We start from the raw sequence: 19,575 nt of genomic DNA on the forward strand, positions 1-19,575 counted from the left end.
CACTGGTCTTTTTTAGCTTCTCTCTTACACACAGTGCAATGCTTCATTTATTTTTGTCCCACACATAATTCTGAGAAATATACATCTACCTTCAGACTGACCAAGAGAAACAGGCATGGGGTGACAAACTCCCTATTCTATGGCCTGATGGGAAAAATTTCTTTTTTATTCACTCTGTGATGCTGATTAGGTGAAGAAAGGTAAAAAAAATAAAATTGGCAAGTATGTAATATGATTTTGAGAAATACCAAGCACATAATAGGTCAGGGAATGCTGAGAGGATGGAGAAGTGTTTCTTTAAACGGTGGTGGCAAAATCTGCAATATCACAAAACTCTGAAAACTTTGGGTTTATTTGTTTCTCAGCCTATAATGCTGCTGAAGCCATCAGGACTTCCACAGTCACAGTGAGAACCCACAGATATCAGCAAAACAAGGTTTGGGAGAGGTATCAGCCCAGCTGGAAGAAAGAAAACTATCCCTGAAAAGAAACCTATTTATTTAAAAGTGTCTTTGGGGGTTTTTTCCTATCTCCAACTGTTGGTCTAAGAATGAAAACACTTCTTCCCATAAGCCTTACCTCACAGAAAAGTACATCTTAAACCTGTCTCATGGCATCAAAAACACACCTAAACACTATAGGAGCACGTAGAAAATAGTTGAGACCTAAGCCAAGTTTTTTGATTAAATCAGACAGAAATTGCAATAGGGACCTGGGATGAAGCAAAAACGTCAGAACTCACTCTCACAAATAATTCTCCCTTTGAAATTTACATTAAAAAGTACTCAAGCATGCTTTACTGTTGATGTATCTTCAACAAAATCCCAGAGAGCAGGAAAGAAAATACACAGTCATGAGTAGTAAAAGACAAAGGAAGATTTTTGGGATTGAATTAAATTTCTTTCCAGTTTCTTCCCTTGATTTTCCCCAACAAGCATCCTGCAGCGAGGGATCTTGCACCCAGACCACTTTCCTCATGCACATGCAGGAGGAATACAAGGACTGCAGATGCTGAAGACCATACAAGGAAGTAAAGAACAGTTGTTACATGCATCATCACAGTGTTTGCCTTCATGCTATTAAATAAATACAGGCAGAACACTATCCAAATAATCTTCGGCCTTATGACAAGTTCTTTTATGGACTTTACATCCAGGTTTCTTTTAACAGAGACATAAACTTTGATTGTCTTTTCTTTAACCATGTTGGATAATAAAAAAGACTGATTTAGGGCTCAGCACTGGGTTTCTTGTTTTGTAAAAGGATGTTTAGCTCGCCAGACAAGAAACTGAAGTACAATATTCACTACTTTGTGCTTTCAGAAATAACAAACCATTTGTTTGAGTGCTGGTGAGCAATTTGCTGAAGGTACAAGCTGAATCTTTGATTCCCTGCCCAGCAGCCCCTTATCCAGGTGCACCAGATGACAAACCAGCACGTAGGTCCTGCACAGCTTCACAGGTGAGACACAAAGGTGGGAAAATGTGCTGGCAGCTCAGGAATCCTCACACAAAACAGCCTATCACCAACAGAACACTTCACTGCAAGCCCCCCTGAGCATAAGGCATTCAATCTTCTGAAGAAAACATGGCTAATAGTCTTAATTTCCCATTTCCTACCATGGATTTGGGCCATGATTTTACCTGTGGCTTCAGTGCCCCCAACAAGAATGTCCCTCTGTATTTTCCCGTCATCTTCGTCTAAAGCGAACCAGCGTCCAACTGGGAATTGGTACACACATTTGTTGCCTATGTCCTCAATGATCACCTAAGAGAAAAGAGACACCACGTTGGAAAATAGCATGGGAAGAGCAAAGGTTTTACACAACGGGGTGGCAGAAGAGCAGAAGCTTAATGTACACACCCTCACTTGGTATTTAACATACTCAATACTCAAGCAGATCCCACTCCACTCCCTAATTAGTGCTGATAGAATTTCAGACAATCAGTGAATAAAAACCCAGCTTTTATATATGTATATTTTTTTTTTCCAGTGAACCCACTCTGCATCTCTTGCAGTGTAGGAGACCAGATGTCTCTGCTATCAAGACCAGCTGGTCTGGCCTGTCTTCCTTCTCTCCAGAGCCTGTTTGCTGGCTACTCTTCTCCATCAGCTGAACGACAGCTCTTTGTTCTGCTTTGGGAGCAGGCTGTGTTCTCTCTCTCTGCTTTAGAGCCTGGTTATAAAATAATGCCTTGGAATTTCAGGGCAAATCCAGACCATCAGATGAGCCTGTGTGACACAGTACTATCACTAGATCCCAAACAGTTACTCCAGGGTGGAACCACTGCAGAGGCACTGCCATAAAAACCCCGTGGCAGGAAACAGTTTCTAATTTGGAAGGGTTTGGCTCTTGGACCACAGTGAGGTGGAGATGTGCTGTGCAAATATCACGAGGTTTAACAAGGCCAAGTGCAGGGTCCTACACCTGGGCTGGGGCAATCCAAAGACAGGCAGGACAGAGAATGGATCAAGAGCAGCCCCGGGAGAAGGAGCTGGGCGTGCTGGGGGTGAAAGCTGGAGCTGCCCCAGCCTGAACCCCCCTGCCTGAGGGTGATTAATGTCTCTGTCAAACCAGACTGTTTTAGAATTCTGTGATACTTTGCTGAAACAAGCTGGGGAACAATATTCCCCTCTAATATTCAACTAGTTTTTGGCATCTCCTGCTGAGGTGTTTCTTACCAATATCTTTTTCTGGACTCCTGAATTCTGCCATAGAGTTACTGTAGTATTTTAAACCAGCAGAGAAGAGTATTAAAGGATTTCGGTCAGAAGAGAAGAAATCAAAATCTCTACTCCTCAGTGTGAATTATGCCTCAGAGGGAGGGAAAAAAAAAAATCACTATTATGGATAGATGTGTGGGTTATGTCTCAGAGGGAGGAAAAAAAAATCACTATTATGGATAGAAAGCCCTTGACACTTCTCAACAATGAGGGAGAATCTGAAATCTGTCCTTTCTGATAAATTTATGAAACCATTCTTTGGGAAACAGAGCTTCCCCTCTTGTCATTCATCCCACACCGTGCTGTTGCCTGTAGCACTCCTGAGTCCTGTTGTACCTCCACAGACACAGACAGCAGAGCCTGCCAGGGCTGGGATTGTCAGCATGAGAGAGCTGGAGTGCTAGAGACTAAAATAGAATAGGTTTGGGAGAAATATCAGCACTCCAGTGCCTCTCTACCAGCTGATCCTCTTTGGGTTCCTTTCAGTAGGTTTATTATTACATTTGGAGGTGAAAAACCATCTCTGAGTATAAAACCGCTCTGAAAACACAAGAAACATGAGAACAGGTTCATCCTGGAGTGACAACACTGGAGTGTCCAAGTATTGAACCAAATTACAGAAAAAAACATCTAAAACCAGCAGACAACAACAGAACTATTTTAGCTCAGTTCTCCAGTCTTCCATCTGAATTTGCAAGGCCAAAGCTGCATCGTACTTAATCCTAATTATCCTGGAGGCTTGGGGCAGAGTACAGGGTTGATGTGTTGGCTGCAAGTAGCACTACACCAGGTTCTGGGACTTGAGCAACCTCACCAACCTCATCAAAAATTATGTCATTTTTACATCTGTGAGGTGAGAATGAGATTCTGTGTTTTTTGCCCCCCCACTATTCATGACATTGAGCACAACCTCTCTGTTTTTCATTTCCACATTTTGCATGGGCTGCCAACATTGTAACTTTTACTGCATTGTGTGGTGGGGGAGAAGAATGTGCTAATATTTGCATTTGTATTACATTGAATTATCCTGCTATTGAGGATTTACAAATATGGGGTCAGGTCTTCTGTGGATTAAAGCCAGCTGTGTTAGACTACATCAGCAGAGGAAAGAAAATGAGACCAGAAGAGTCACATATTTCCCCTTTTAAAATATTCCTTCAACTATTACACTAAAAGCTGTAATACCTTCCTACCCCATAGCAGCAGATTAAAATGAGCAGGAAAGTGGAAGAATAGGGTCTTTGTGGCAAGCATATCTCTTTTGCTGAGCCAATGATAAATCACTTAAATTTGGGCAAGCTATGAGTCTGCAAATTTTCACTGTGAACAGACCCAACAGATAACTCTTGGATTCTGGTATTTTTATGGTCATGGTAATGAGTTAAGTCAAGAGAATGAAATGATTTGTGTCCTTCTCAGTAACCTGTATCACCAGCAATTATCCTTAAATCTCTTGCTCCCAGACCACTGAGAGGATGAGATATTTTGAGCCCATGAGATGCTTATGTTGGATGTCTCAGGAGTAACTAACCTTTGCAAGGAACCAGCCAGCAGAGCCTCCCTTGTTATTGTGCCCAATATTAATTTTTCTTAATTTTCCCAGATTCGGAGCATCAAGTGTGAACTTGTCTTCTGCTCCTTTTTCAAAGTTGTCTTTGTCGTTGTCCAGTTTCCTCACACCTGAATGGGCAAAGAAAAAGTAAAAAATAAAAGCAAAACAAACAAACAAACAAAAAAGTCCCACAACAAAACAAACAAACCAAAAAAAATCCCCCAAACAAATAAGTAATCAATAATAACTCCAAGGAGGAAAGAGTTACTGGCACATGCATGTTTGTAAGTGAAGGAATATTTAGGAATGTCAGGAAGTCACCACTGACTGAATCAAATATTCCCTAGATATCAGCTCCCTGCACCCAGGACTCAAGGCAAAGGCAGAGGACTTTCTATTCTAATAAAAAAGGTACCTTTTCTCAAGCCCACAAAAGACCAGGATTTCCATTCTAATGTCACAGTTACTTGCAGCTCTCAGAGCTTTCAGAAATATATATCCAGATGGCTCTTAAATATTTTTTTTTCATATCACCACATTTTCCTTTTATTTTTACTGTCTTTGAAAATCTCCAAACTGTTCAAGGAAGGCTTTGGTCACAAGCTGCAGATTCTGACATTTCAGGACACGGAATTCTTTGCTGTATCCGAGAGGAAGGATTTATTTTCAAATTAGGACCCAGCCAGGGCTGTTGGCTTTTTCCTGATCTCACAGGGCTTTGCCTTTATGAAAAGTATTAAAGCTGAGCCCCTGTTTGCAGGCTGTGTGATGCTGTGAGTGGGATGGAACCCACCCAAGGCACCGGTGCAGAGAAAGAGGTCAGGGGGCAACTCATCCCTCTTGCCTTAGAGAGGATGAATCATTCTCTAGGGGTGTTATTTCTCTGTGTGGATATGACAGAATGCCTGGACACCCAGCTAAGATCCAGACTCCCACTTTGGGATGTCTTCAGGGAGATAGATAAATCCTCCTGTAAAACTCTGGAGGATTAATCAAGGGTGAGCCCTATCCACCAGTTTTTATAAACTGTTCAAGGACACTAGGCAGATATCATACCATTATTTCTTGAATTTGACGGGATAGGTGCAGTGTAGAAGCAAGAGAATATTTGCTCCCTGGTTACAGGAATCTCCAGAAATCTCCACCCACTTCTCTTCATGGCCCAGAGAGCTTGGTTTGGGCACATCTTTTAATATTATTCAATTAATTTAAAAAAAAATTAAATTAAAGTTTCCAGACCACTGTTGCAGCACAATCTGCATTCAAAAATAAGTACAATATTTCTAAAAAAAGCTGTTCCAACCCAACTATTATAAACCTTGCTTAAATTATTTTTACAAGTGGCCAAGCAGGCTCAGCCATCACCTTTGCCATAGACAAGGGATGTCCTTATCCATCCAGGCAGCTGGAAAATGAGACACACAGCTCCCACTGCATTCCCTGTAAATCACATTGGTGTTGGACCCTTCAGTGGGTTGGCACTTTCTCCACTGCTTTCTGCTGGTGGTTTACACTGCGTTTTCCCAGAGTCTGCTTTTTTTTTAACGTCAGGTAACTTGAGTCATGCCCACACCCAGCCACAGCTGCTGCATTGCAGATGCACCTTCCAGGGGCGTGGATGCGAGGGGCCGCCGAGCTAACGCCACCATTTCTGTGCCTTTCACTCAGCCAAACCATCCTGCGTTTGCCAGATTGCCTCTGTGTGTGTGTTATTCAGATCTCAGGCCTGCAGAGCAGGAGGAAATATTTTAGGAAATGATTTGCATTTGAATACCTGTGTCTCCTTTCTCACCGAAGATATTGATGAAGACATCCGCGTCCGTTCCGCTGCCGCTGACTTCTCCAGTGAAAACCCGGACCACGTACTTGTTGACTGCAATGAGGGAGGCAGAAATCCCAACGCATTAATAACTCAATGGTTTGATGCAAACCCCAACAACACAGACCAGTTCAGGCTGCGCTGGTGCCGTCTTGAAAGTGTGGTCTGAACTGTGGCTCTGGGTACAATGACCCCCTTCTCCACAAGGGGGATAAAATCCATAGGCAGGACTCTGGCACTGCACATTCTCTGCCCAGGGCAGGAGGACAGATCACTTGGTTCCTGGCCCTGACACTTTCGTAGAAGTGAAAGTGAAAATTTTAATGTGGATACAAAGCCATTAAATGAACTTGGACCTATGGACCAGCTCTGCTTTTTTTCAAACATTGATGAGTTAGAGGCTGCCCAGGCTCAGGCCTGACCCCAGTTCTGTCCTAGAGTTATTTTGAAAGTTTAGTTTATACCAAGTAAGTATTTTTGGGAAATAATATTGTAGTGGTAGAAAAAGGAACAATGGATTTAAACAGTAAAAGGAGAAATTTAGACTAAATATATATGGAAGAAATCCTTTACTGGGGGAGGGGGGTGAGGGACTGGCACAGGTTGCTCAGAGCTGTTGACACCCTACCCCTGGGCATGCCCAACGCGAGGTTGGATTGAGTCTTCAGCAACCTGGTCTAGTGAAAAGTGTCCCTGCCCATGGCAGGGAGTGGAACTGGATGGACCCAAAACATTCTCTGATTCTCTTAAATGCCAGCCACACTGCATGAAACAAAAATGTGAAGGTGGCCACCCTTTCCTTAAAAAAACCAAACAAAACAACAACAGCAAAAAAACCCAAACAAACAAACAAAACAAAACCAAGAACAACAAAAAAATCCAGTCATCCAGTCTTTTTTATTTAATGAGGAAACAGTAGTAGACCCAGGAGCTGTAACACTGTGAAGATACATCATCTATGGCATCAAACCCTTGTGGGTGAGGCACATCATGGACATTACACACATCATGTCAGTGAATTTGAGAAGCAAGTTCTTCAGACAGATCAGGGTGGGACCCACTTGGTGCCCAAGGACAGAAAAAGTGACCTCAGTTCTTCTGGAACCAATGAAAATGCTCCCATGACCTTCAGTGTGACTTTACTTGAGCAAAATATGAGCAAAATTTGAGCCAAATATGAGCAACTTTCAAAGTCTACTGAAGATTTTGAAGTTCAAAAATCTGAACTTAGATTCAGAAGTCACTGGAGTCACCCGACCACCTTGCTCCTCCAAGCAAACAGCCAGGATAGACACCTTGTGCTGTATCTCCTGTGAAAAATGAGTGCTGGAGGCAGGCAGCAGGACACAAAACAGATGAAGAGGAATGCAAAATCTGCTACTGAGCAGTACATGATGTCATACAAGCCCTGAACAGAGCTCCTGTTACTGAACCCTCGGTAGCTGATACCGGGAGCTCTGTGCAATGTCACTTCTGTATTTCTGAGTCCTGGGCACGCTGCTTCTGTGAAAGAGTCATGCACAAGTCTCCTCACATACAGATCCTTGGCAAAAATAGAACTTCTTGCACCACAGAATCATTAAATAATTAAGGCTGAAAAAGACCTCTAAGATCATCAAGTCCAACCATTTACCGTGATTCTTGCTTTGCAACTTTTTTTCCCCTTTGACGAGTGCCAGGTTAGGGGATAATCTTTCCTGCGCTTCCCAGCCAGCTACAGGAATGGATTCTCTCAGGAGCCACGGAACATCACCAGCACTGGGTTACCACTCCCAGAACAGATCCCTCACCTCCCCCACCATGATCAGTGCATATTAAAAGTTATTCCAAAAGGCAGCAGAGGGCCTGGTGCACGTGCTCCCACAGAGGCAGAGGACGTGAGAGCAAACGTATGAGGAGAGGCTGTTGGACCATCCCCTGAATTTCAACGATGCTCTCAGCTCCCAGGGTGAGGAGTACAAGGGCAGAACCCAAACCAAAGGGAAAATCACCTGTCACAGTTTAATGAATGTGCGGGGAAAAGGCTAAAAATCGAGCTGACATCCCTGGCGCCTCACCACAAAACATGCCATGGCAAATAAAATAATAATGATAAAACTGCAACAAATACTAAATAACAAGAAAGAGAAGAACAGAGCTGGGCTCAGAGAGGGGAGAAAATGCCTTAATGATTCTCTTTAACTCTTTAGCTTCAGTTCACAGAGCTCTAACAACCTGCTAGAGACACACCAACACCAAAAGTGTTTGTTTGCATTAGCAGAGTTTGGGGATGGTGCAATTTACATCTCCTACTTGGCCACTAAGCTGCTCTAACTAAAACTGACCCATTGTACCTTGCAATCTTTAATTACAGACCACATTTTCCAAGAAGCTCTGCTCCCTGTACCTCCTCTAGAATATTTAATCTGTGTCAGTGATTAATTTTCCACTCCACTTTTTGGAAACCAGAAGAACCTGACAGGATAACAGGATCCTCAAAAGGACAAGCTACAGTGGCTCAGCTTACATTCCCCTTGCAGGAAAAGGCTTTGTGCCTCTGAGATACAGACCAGAAGGACATCTCAATGCATGCAGAGCATCAAGGAAGACATGCAGAGAGTAAGTGCATGAAAAGCAAGTGAGCAAAGTGCAGGAAGGGCACCTTGCATGGCTACTGCAGAAACACATCTGGCCAGCAAGGAAAATGCTGGTGAAATTATTTGCCAGATGAGAAAGCTTTAAAGGTTTCTCAGCATGGCTGTGTTTCCAATCTGAGGTCCTGAATGGCATCTTTTGGCCTCCTGCTCGGAACACCAAGTGGTCCCAAGGGCTCTGTACACACACAGTGCTGCTCTCAGTGTCAGCCTGAGGGGCCCTGTGACAGACTGAGCCCATGGATGGGCCATCACTTTGGACTGGTGGCAGTCACAGGGCACTGTGCTGTGAGGGTTTTAGGTTGTCCCCTCTAATGTAAGCATGGCTGGGGTGTGTGGCATGCACTGGCATGGCTTTTTTCCACACTGATGTGTTTCTGTAGGCAAAACTACTTCAAGAACATTAGAGGTCCTTGGCTTAGGTTAGAGCAGGTTCCTGCTTCACAAACTATGCCTAGCCTGTGATCATAAGGTCTTTTCTTTGGTTTTTTCCTTCCTAACGACTCTGAAACTGGATGCTCAAACCTGTCCCCACACCTGACCCTTAGGTCTGCTTTCAGAAAAATTTAAGCTCCTCCAGTTTCAGGAAGCAAACCCTGAGCCATGCTGAATTTTTGCCAGCACTTTCTCCCTCTCTAAGCAATTTGACATTCAGCTGCAGCAAGGAGAGGAGCTCTTCATGCTGCTCAGGGGTCCTTCTGTGCCTCGTACATCAGCACATCTTACAGAGTGACATGGTGGATGAGCAATTTAAATGGAAAGGGATGCTGCCTCTTAAAAAGGCAGGATTCAGCTGCTAAAAGCATGCAAGAGAAAGCTCTCACTGCAGCCAGGAAGAGATCTGCCATAAGTCAAGTACTCTTCATTTTGATCATGGGTGGATGTTGTTCCCTATTCTTTAAGCCCGTGGCAGAATCATCTTTTCAAAAATACCCACTTGGCTTTTTGTTGATTTTTATTTTTTTTTAAATCCAAATACATGGCTCTGACTTCATCTGTAAAACACAGATCAAGATGTTGCCTGGATATTTTTTTTTTCTCCTGAATGCTTCTCCTAGCACTGAGAACATGCAAAATGTTAATGTAAAAGCTGTGCCTCCATCGAGCAGTGCACAGGCTGACTGCAGCACAGGCACGGGGAGGGGAGCTTTCCTAGGAGCAAAATTAGCAGCTTCAGAGGCACGTACTGCAAGATGCCAAGAGCAGAACAGCCAGCAAAAAATCAGTAGGAAGAGCAGTAGCTATTTTCTCTTGCCTTTCCACTTTCACATTGCAATGCACAAGTGTAAATGCCCTGTGTGGTAACAGCACCTTCCTTTTCTTCACAGTTGTGTGTCTGCATTTGAAGACATTGCCAGGATGCCATCTCTGGGAGACACTGGGGTGGCACTGATGTGACCCTACTGCATTAATTTAGCAGAGGAGTGGCAGTCAATCAGCCTGTCTGCTGATTAACTCAGCCTCAGCTTTCAACAGACAAGAGGAAAGGTTAATTTTGCACTGTGGGCTGGAGTCAGGTTCTCTCCACTGAGAACCAAGAGGATTTTGTCTGTGAATGTGATGCACTCCTGACACATCCTGGGGGATGAAGAGCATGGGGCTGCTACTCTCCTAGCCCCCAGTGTTCCCCATCCAGGCTGTCCCCTCTGTCACTTCCATCCTGGGTGCACCACTGGCCCCCTGCTCTGCCCAGAATCTTTTAATCCAGACCAAACACCCCTGGGTGCTCTTGTGCAGCCTCTGTCCTGCCTCCAGCCATGGAAAATGCACCGACATATCCCAGACAAATCCTGCCACCTGCAAGCTGACTGTCCAGCCATGTGATATTCATCTGTTAATGTCATTTCTTTAGCTATATGATATCATGGTCACTTGAAGCACCATAGGATGGAAACACCTAAAGAAATTTTGTATCTACTATTATTTGGGGCATTAGATAGTGTGTTCATGCACAATCTGCTGAGTTTCCTGCAGCAGGAGCCTGAGATTTGGGCAGGAAAACCAATTTGTCTGTGTTTCATTACCTGGGGTTATCACCTCCTGCAGGGCACAGTGAACTCCCAGCTGCGCTTGCCTCCCATGTGCCTGACCTACTGCAGTGCAGGGCAGCAGCATCCAATATCTGGGAAATGTCACAGCCCTCACAGGCAAAGCACATGGGGTTAAAAGCAAGGAACCGAGCCGTAGGCAGGGATGGATCCTTCTCATAAGGCAACTCTTGGCAATTTTCCTTCTATTTTCACAGCGCTCCCGAGAGCTGCAGTGCTTGAGATCCATCCTGTGCTGCTCAGCACTGAGCAGGCAGATTTGGGAAGGGGATGGGGAAAAGGGGCTGGGTGGATAGGGGAGAGGCACTGCTACCATCTCTGAATTGCTGCTGGAAAAGGAATTCTTTTGTGGTTAGTGTGAAAAGAATTGTTGCTGGAGGGAGGGGCAGGCACCTGCACCTGCAGAAGAGGTACAATTCCAATCTGAGTCTGCCACAGCCTCACATGAGCTCAGGATGGGGGTTTAATACCCATATGCCTTGGTTCCTGCCTGTCAGATTGAGTCAGTCACTCCAGCCCACCAGGAACTGTCTGACAAAACCTCTTCTTGATGGAAGGGACTGACTTGTCAAAGTGGAAGCTCCTTTATACCACTGCTGACAGCAAGTTCCTCAGTGACAGAGTTCTGGGTCAGAGCATCCTTAAAATGTCAGGCAGCCTATGGCCAGGGCAGAAAGCTGGGGCCTGGCCTCCCAACACACTTGATTCACAGCAAAGACTTGAATTTAGTTCTTGTTTGTCCTGGCAGAGAGCTCATCCCACCAGGATAAAATAACCTCTTTCTACATTAGCTTCTGGTGACCTTCTGGTTGGAGATGTCCTGCTGGTCTTGTGTATCCAGCAACTGAGTTTCTACAAACGAAAGAAAAACTCCCAGCCCACCCATTAAATCTCTTTGTGACACAGGAGCAGGGACCCCAGAGACAGCAAAATAGAATTAGATCCTAAAGCAATCCCTGTAAAAGCAGAGGGGTTCCTCTGAGCTCACCAGCAGCCAGTTCTGTCACAAAACTGGGTTGTGCTCTTGCACAAAGCAATGGCACACAGATAAAGAGGAATTCCCTCTCCTCCCATTCAGAAAAGTGTTGAATTCTAAGGGTTGGTTCAGAGCTCAAAAATAATTAATCTCTTTCAAGGGTGATTGACAGCTACATTTGTTAATGTGCTGTGCCTTCAGAGGTGGGGAACACATCTTTAGCCAAGGGCTCAAACTGGAAATGCAGATTGTAAGCACACCTGGAACAGGGGGTGCTGGAGAAGGAAGAGTTTTGCATTTGGCACAGCACTGAGCAACTTGGTCTAGTTGCAAATGTAACTGCTCATTGTGGGGGCTTGGAATAGCTGAGCTTTAGAAGCCCCTTCCAGCCCAAGGCATTCTCTGATTTTGGCTGTGAGCACCTCTGCCAAAACATGGTGTTAGCAGGGGAGAAGTGCTGAGGAGCCTTTGCAAGGCTTTGGGGCTCTTTTCACTAGGGGCAGAACCAAAGATGCAAGGCTGCCTTGACCCTGGTTCAGTACTCCTTTAATTTCCCAAGAGCTCTCCAAAAGTGTGCTCTTGAGAGATATTATTGCTGTCACCCAAGGAGGCCCAACATGTGGGAAAAGGAAAGGATTCAAGGAGCATCTGGACAAAGGTCTCAGGGATCCTTGGGGTTGTCCTGTGTAGGGCCAGGGTTTGGACTCGATGCTCCTTGGGGTCTGTGTGGTCTTGGGGTATTCTGTGGCTGTGATTGTGCTGCTCTGTGGAATCTTGCATCACCCTCAGTCACTGTCCATGTCCCTCCCATGATGAGCCCAGTCCCTGCCTCCCCACCCAGGCAAGAAACCAGGAGATTCACCTCCATCCTCTGCAGCTCTTCTTGAAGCCAAGGCGTGCACCCGAACAGTTAATATATTAGGATTCAGCCTGGATCATCCCTCTGCAGGGCCTGTGAGAGGCAATCTACCACATGCAGGAGGCTTTGCTTGTAGGATATGCTAAACTGATGTTCCTACTGTGACTTCAAAGTGATGATGACTTTTTGAAGTGAGCTTTAAACGACCTTGCTCAGGAGACAATGGTGGTTTAGTTGCAGAAGCATGGAGCTTAGAACATGGCAACCCACCTTGTGACAGCAGTGCAGAAATCCTCATCTAATCCCCCAAGATTTATCATTATTTTTCATTAGTTCAGCCCCAGGGTAGGAGTCCATTAAAAAAAAAAAAAAAAAAAGCAAATATTTCACGAAACAAAGATCTGTTTTCTGCTTTCACCAGATCTGCTATTATCAAAATTGAAGAAATAATTGAGAATATCCTCTTGGTTTAAACACTTTTGCTCAGAGATAAGAGTGAAATGATTTTATGGTATTGTTGAAAATCATATTGTTACTCTGTACCTCAGTCTTGCTTTGAATAGATGTGAATTTTTTTAAAAAGTTACTTCATTTCAAAACTGAACGCTGAATTAATTTCCATATATAGACATAATTAGTCAAAATTATCACATGTCTTCAAAAACATGCTGTACTCTCTGTTTTGTATTGGGTACACAGAGATCTATTTACCAGCCACACACTCTTGCCTCTCCAAAATCTTTTTTCTCTGTGTGAATTACAAATCTCTTTCTGTCCCGTTTCAGGGCTCTGTGCATTTTTTGTGTTTTGCAAGTCACCAGTGTTCCTTTTTATCTCTACATTTCCATTTCTCCTTCCTTTAACCCATCTTTAGAGAAAACACAAGAGAAAAAAAACAGAAAAAACAAGAGAAAAAAGAAGTGTGACAAGTAAAATGTCTGCAGCTGCCTCACTTTGGACACAGTGACAGTAAGTTGGGAAAAGTTTGCAGGGAAAGTGAAGTCCTTGTTAGAACAATGGAAGTATTTTTGATCAAAAAGAAAAGACATTTCTGGATGCTCAATATGCCAGATAGCATGACATTTTTTTTTTCCCCAGTGTTATAAATGGGGTGGTAAAAGATATGACTCCTTCTACAAACCCTGTTTATTGAATGCTTCACCATGCAGCAAGGCCTCATCCTGAACACAGAGAGTACTCGCCATTACTCAGAAGCAAACAACTCATATGTATTTCATAAATATATTTATCTGCATTTTCCTCTGCTGATTATACACTTCCAGTTTTCAGAGCAAATAAAGATGCATTTTGATGAGAAGATAACACGCATTAATATTTTATTCCCTCTTCCTCAGCTTCTGCATCCTTAGAAATAATATTTTTTCATTTTTCCCATCATGAAAGTTTCCAAAAGTGTGAAATTGTGTGACCTCATTTTGAAGCAAAACCCAGGGGAATCCAAGGGTCACTTAGGTTTGAAAAGCCCTCCAAGACCATTGAGTGCAACCATTCCCCCAGCATTGCCAAGGCCACCACTGACCCATGTCCCCATGGGCCACATCCACACAACTTTTCAATCCCCCCAGGGGTAAAGACTCATCCATGAGGGACCAGTGCTGGTCTTCAAGCCCAACCTTTTTTAAAATGAGGTTGGAAATCCAGCAGGGCATCATCAATAGTGCCTCACATCCCAGATTCTGCTCCATACCTGAGCTTCTAACACCAGTGGGAAATATTGGCCACAGTTTCAGTTCTGATCCAGCCCTTCAGGCCATGCATATCCCAGGATGGAAGGAAGGATTTAGCTTCTGACTCGAAGTGAATTATGTGCACCAACACCTGCTGCTCCAGATGTTTCCTCAAGTCACAGCCAGGTCACTGCTCACGAGCCTTCAGCCAACATAAAAACTCTGGACAATGAAGTGTGGAGCCTTAGCCCAAGAATCCTCCAAAGAACAAAGGAATAAGCTCACATTCACAGCTCAAATGCATGAGTTTTAGCTCATAGTGGATCTGAAAACCTCAGAGAATACCTAGAGCAGGTTAATGCCTTGTAAATAGACATATTTCTAATGTTTTTAAAGGCAACTCCCCCCTCTGCCTGCACGAGCACTCGGTGAAATTTCACCACTCTACTTTCACCTCTTTACTAGAATCCAAATCCCAGCTGTTCATAGTGACTCCACAGCCCTTATCCTGAGGACATATCCGTGCAAACTCTCAGATGCACCATGTATCAGCCCCAAATCAGGCCAGAAAATTGGCACAGACAACAACTTTCCCTTTCAAAACTGCTTCTTGTTTCAGCAAAGCAGAAATGTTGTGTCTGACTGTAAAAGACCCACCCCTACATAAAGGAGCTCCTCTTGTGTGATCCTTTTTTAAAAAATACAACAGCAGTAATAATAAAGAATAGCAATAGGTGGCCAATTTTCAATACATTTAAATATGGAAAAATTAAACACAATGCAACTGTGTTGGAATTCTTCCATCCTCAAGGTCAAGGTGCCACACCACTGTGCTCCTCACTTTCATTATTAATAGACCAAATGAGATTAAACTGTACTCAGAAATAGTAGAGATTGAAGTAGTTCTTCAGTTTGGTGTCACACATGCAATTCTGTCCTACTGGGAATATTCAGCCTTGAAAGAATTTGACATGAGTTGCTGTCCCAAGCACATTTATAACCCATCATGTCCAATCCTAAATAATTTCAGGGTGCTGATGGCCAAAAAGCCAGATGAAGACCAGTCCTTGGCTCTCAACCTCATTTGCAACAGGCAAGTTGCAAAGACTGGACCTAAAATTGACAGGTTAGAGTGAGATAGAATTGCACAGGAGACTGAATTAATTTTCAGCTCACTGTGCTCTTGAGAGTGATTTTAAGGATCAAGTGAGTGAACACCCCCATTGCAAATGAATGATTCTGCTTTCTCAGAGGAAAGCATGTACAGAGCATTGTTTGATTAGCGAGAGGTTTCAAGGGAAATCAAGAACAGCCAATATCTATTTCCCTTGTTCTGAGCATAACTGGAGGTTGCACTGCACAGAGCCCAGACCAACCTCAAGCAGCTGAGCAGCCTTAACTGCCTATGGTCTTCCCCCTGAGAAAAGATGTTTATTTTTGGATAAAAACCATGGCATCCAACCCAACCAAACCTCAGCATCTGTTATGAATCTCGACAAAACTTAGCCTTGCAGATATGTTTTGGTATTATGTCTGGAGAAACCCTGCAAACCACATGAAGACCAGCTCTCAGGGCTCCCTGCTTTCCAGCCAGGTGATGAAAAGCTGTATTCATCACACACAGGGATGGAGAAAGACACAACCTTGGTGTCCCACCTGCAGGGATGAAGACCATGATGCAAAGGCTGGGAAGCTCCAGGCAAAGGAGAGTGGGGGAATCTGTCCACTGAGTGGTACAAACAATTCCTGACCACTCTGCAAGTATCAGAGAAGGGGCTGGGAGCTGCAGTTACTGGCATAGCTGTCCAGGGAGTCCCCATCCCTGAAGGGGTTCAAAAGCCATGTGGATGGGGCACCTGGGGACATGGGTCAGTGTGGGCTGAGCAGTGCTGGGGAAACAGCCAGACTCTGTGATCCTGGAGGGCTTCTCCAACATAAAGGATTCCGTGATTCTGTGAACTGACCCCCGAATTTCATGTCCTTTTACACCTGCATGGGGTCAGTAGATCTTCCAGTGCAGCTGCAAGCTGTGATGAATGCACCCCACCCCTTTGGCAGGACATCAGAGACCCTTAGAGTGATCCAAAACCGGCAACACTCAAAGGAAAACCGGCACCTGGCTCCAGTTTTGAGCCTGTCCCTTGCACAAAGGCTCAGCCACAGCCATACAATCCTGAGGCTTCATAAACTCAAGTGAAGCAGCACAAACCTGAACAATAGCCCTCCCTTGTAATTAATACCTGCAGTGTAAATTAATCCAGGCTGCCAATAGAAGCTGCTGGGTAAATAAGAATCTGTGACACTATCCCTGTCAAAGGCCCATGGGCACATGATGCCATGGATGTGAATACAGGGAATAGAGGGTCATTCAAGCAAGAACACTTAAGAGGTAACCTGTTCTCCTTGAGAAACGCGTGGCATTCCACAGGGAACTGGGAACAGGCATTTTATTTGGATAAGTAAATGCAATCACTCAGGTGTCTAGAATTGCCAAGTCAGACATCCATGGCAGTTCTATTTGGATCAGAAAAAGTACTCTGCTTTTGGGTTTTGAGTGTGAGTGTCCATTTTTTCCTCTATCTATCTATCTATCTATCTATCTATCTATCTATCTATCTATCTATCTATCGCTGACTGTTTTTTTGCCACACATACTCTTCTGCATTTTAAAATTATTCCTCTCTTTTTTTTCCTTCTCTCCTTAAAATTAACCTCCCCAAAACTCACAGCCTACAGGAATTCTCTATCTGGCCTGTGCCCCTCACCAATAAAGAGGCTCAGTCTGCCCATAGTTTAGTCAGTTTTGGTACAAGCACAAACAGCCCCCCTTCAAATAGGCTTCAGATGTGTTTTCAATGAATCAAAAATATGACAAAGAAAAGGAGTCTATTTTTTTCAAGCCCACATCCTTCCCACACACAGCACAAAGAAGGTCCCAGCAGTGACCTCCAGTTCAAAAGAGGAAGGTAAATCCTCATGACAAAGACAGGAAGGTTCTCCGGGAGAAGATCAAAAGCTGAGGGTGCTGCAGGAGAGGGAACCTGGAGGAAACTTGTTTGATTCCCTCTGAAAACATTCCTGACTGCGACAGCAAATGGAGTATGAAAGGAAAGCATGAAGCTAAGTTTCGCAACAACAATGTCTGAGTGGTTTATAAAGAAAAACTGAAGTAACAAATGGATTGAAGATGTGATTGAAGAGACATAACTAGAAAGGAGAAGAATATGGCACTGAACTGCTAATGGGAACACAGACTTAAGAGGGAATTACTTATCTTTCTTTACATAAACTTACATAATTTTTCATTATCTAGGGGCCTAGAAAACATTAATACTCAAAGAATAAACATCACTATTTAATCCATTGGAAAGAAAAAACAAAAATGCCCTAAAACCCAATCAAACTCAGGGCAAACGACTTGTATGTACAACAAAAACCACACCACAATCTCATTTCAGACCTTTAGGGATCCGGAGGGAGGCATATTAATTCAGATACATTTACATTTGCAGCTGACAGTTCACCACAGCGGTCTGGGGATGTTTATCTTTCATTAATTATGGTTCAAGGGGAACTGCAACCTGAGATAGCTGAGCTAACCCTCTCCTCTTACGGATTCAGACATGCCACCTGGAAGGCATCCAACCCTTCACCCGTGGCTCTGGCCTCAGCCCAGCTCCCGCCTCCGCGCGCGGCCGCGGAGCCCAGCCCGTGCCGCTCAGGAGCGGGGGCTTATCTCTGATAAAGGTGGTGAGACCTGATGCATTTCTGACAAATGCCTGCCTAAATCTCTTCTTTCACGCTCGGGGGGATGATCTTACTCATATTTATCCCAGGCCAAGCACGTGGAGAGCAGTTCATCCGTATCCCAGAGCCACTTCTCCAGAAGAGCGAGCGCTCGGGACTGGCTGTTCTGCTTGTGAAATGCAAAGTAGCTCCAGCAATTTCATTGGAGCTGCACTCTCCTGTACCAGCTGAGGGTTTAGCCCACGAGTCTTTTCCTGCTGTGAGACAGGTGTTGAACAGGATGGAGGAAATCACACACGTTCCCTTGAATCATTTCTCCCGGGCAGAGGCAATAATAAATTTGGATAAGGTGTTGTGCCATTTAAAGATCTATTAAGATTGAATGGTTGACTTCCTCCTCAAGGGAACCTCTCCTTAATTGTACATTGCTTTGACTCATACACTACCTTCTCCAGAGACCTTCTGCCCCTCGAGTGTCCTTACATTCTCCATTTCACAAATCAATTTGACTAAAAAAGCAGCAAGATACTTCAGCACACACAGCCCCAGTAGTAACTGGGTGGGTTTTTGGCAGATAACTTCTCCAGACGTTATCTCATTCCCTTGTGGCGGCCACCTTGGGGATGTCTGCATTTTTAAAATGCTCCAATATGCATTTCTTGTGAATGGATATTATTTGTGCATGCTAACTCACATGCAGCATCCTTTAATGCTTACATATTCAACATACCAGCACTCTTTTAGAAGGTTGTATCTCAACAGTGCAAAATTACTCAACAATTCTGGGTCAATTTAGTGTATCCTTTCACTGTTAACATGACCTCAATAAAAATAACAATACCTTGCCCTTCTAGAGCACCTATCAATGCTCACAACACTGCTTAATCTGGCAATAAATTGGTTTTACCAAATAATTGCTCCTGACTGGTACTGTCAGCAACATTATTGCAAGAGGTCTACTAATTATTCTCAATAAGATAAAATCCTGGCAAAAGCACAAGTTTTCTCTTTTAGCTCCAGCTCTCTCTCCCTGCAGACCTGTAGATGATGACCTTCACTTCCATGCCCAAAATTAAGCTCCCAGAAAGGAGCAGTGCCCTGGTGAGTCTATCAGGAGCGCACAACTCTGTTTCCTCATTAGCACTTGCAGATGGAGTGCTGACATCCCACCTGAGGCTGGTTTGCTGGCTCCTCTTTCACATCTTGATCACTCACGTTACATGCACCGTACATCACTGCGTGGCCCCCACGCTGGTACCAATTTGGGAGTACATGTCTGGTGTGCAAGCTGTCCTCACCTCATTTCAACATCATTAGCTTAAAACCGCGCTGAACAAACAGGCACCAGCTCAGTGTGGGTATCATACACACATACAGCAACACCAGCGTGGAGTTACAGCAAAACCAGTGCACAGTTAGAACAAAAGGATTGGGTCCTCTATGGAAATTTCCTGCAGGACATCACCAGACTGGAAACACTTAACTTTATGGACAGGACTGCAACCATGCTGCCTCTCTGAGGAGCACAC

The 19,575-nt window shown here is 44.1% G+C and overlaps 1 protein-coding gene across 1 annotated transcript in view; it reads right to left on the bottom strand.

The window, feature by feature from the left end:
* Nucleotides 1-19,575, bottom strand: part of LOXHD1 (lipoxygenase homology PLAT domains 1) — a 149,898-nt gene that overhangs the window by 102,846 nt on the left and 27,477 nt on the right. The window contains exons 6-8 of the mRNA XM_039733354.1: nt 6,051-6,149; nt 4,256-4,404; nt 1,644-1,767 (exon numbers count right to left, since the gene is read on the bottom strand). Of these exons, the coding sequence (XP_039589288.1) occupies nt 1,644-1,767; nt 4,256-4,404; nt 6,051-6,149 (372 nt within the window). The remainder of the gene's footprint in view (nt 1-1,643; nt 1,768-4,255; nt 4,405-6,050; nt 6,150-19,575) is intronic.

Source organism: Passer montanus, unplaced genomic scaffold, assembly GCF_014805655.1.
Source record: "Passer montanus isolate IOZ18808 unplaced genomic scaffold, ASM1480565v1 scaffold86, whole genome shotgun sequence".
Classification (NCBI taxonomy): domain Eukaryota; kingdom Metazoa; phylum Chordata; class Aves; order Passeriformes; family Passeridae; genus Passer; species Passer montanus.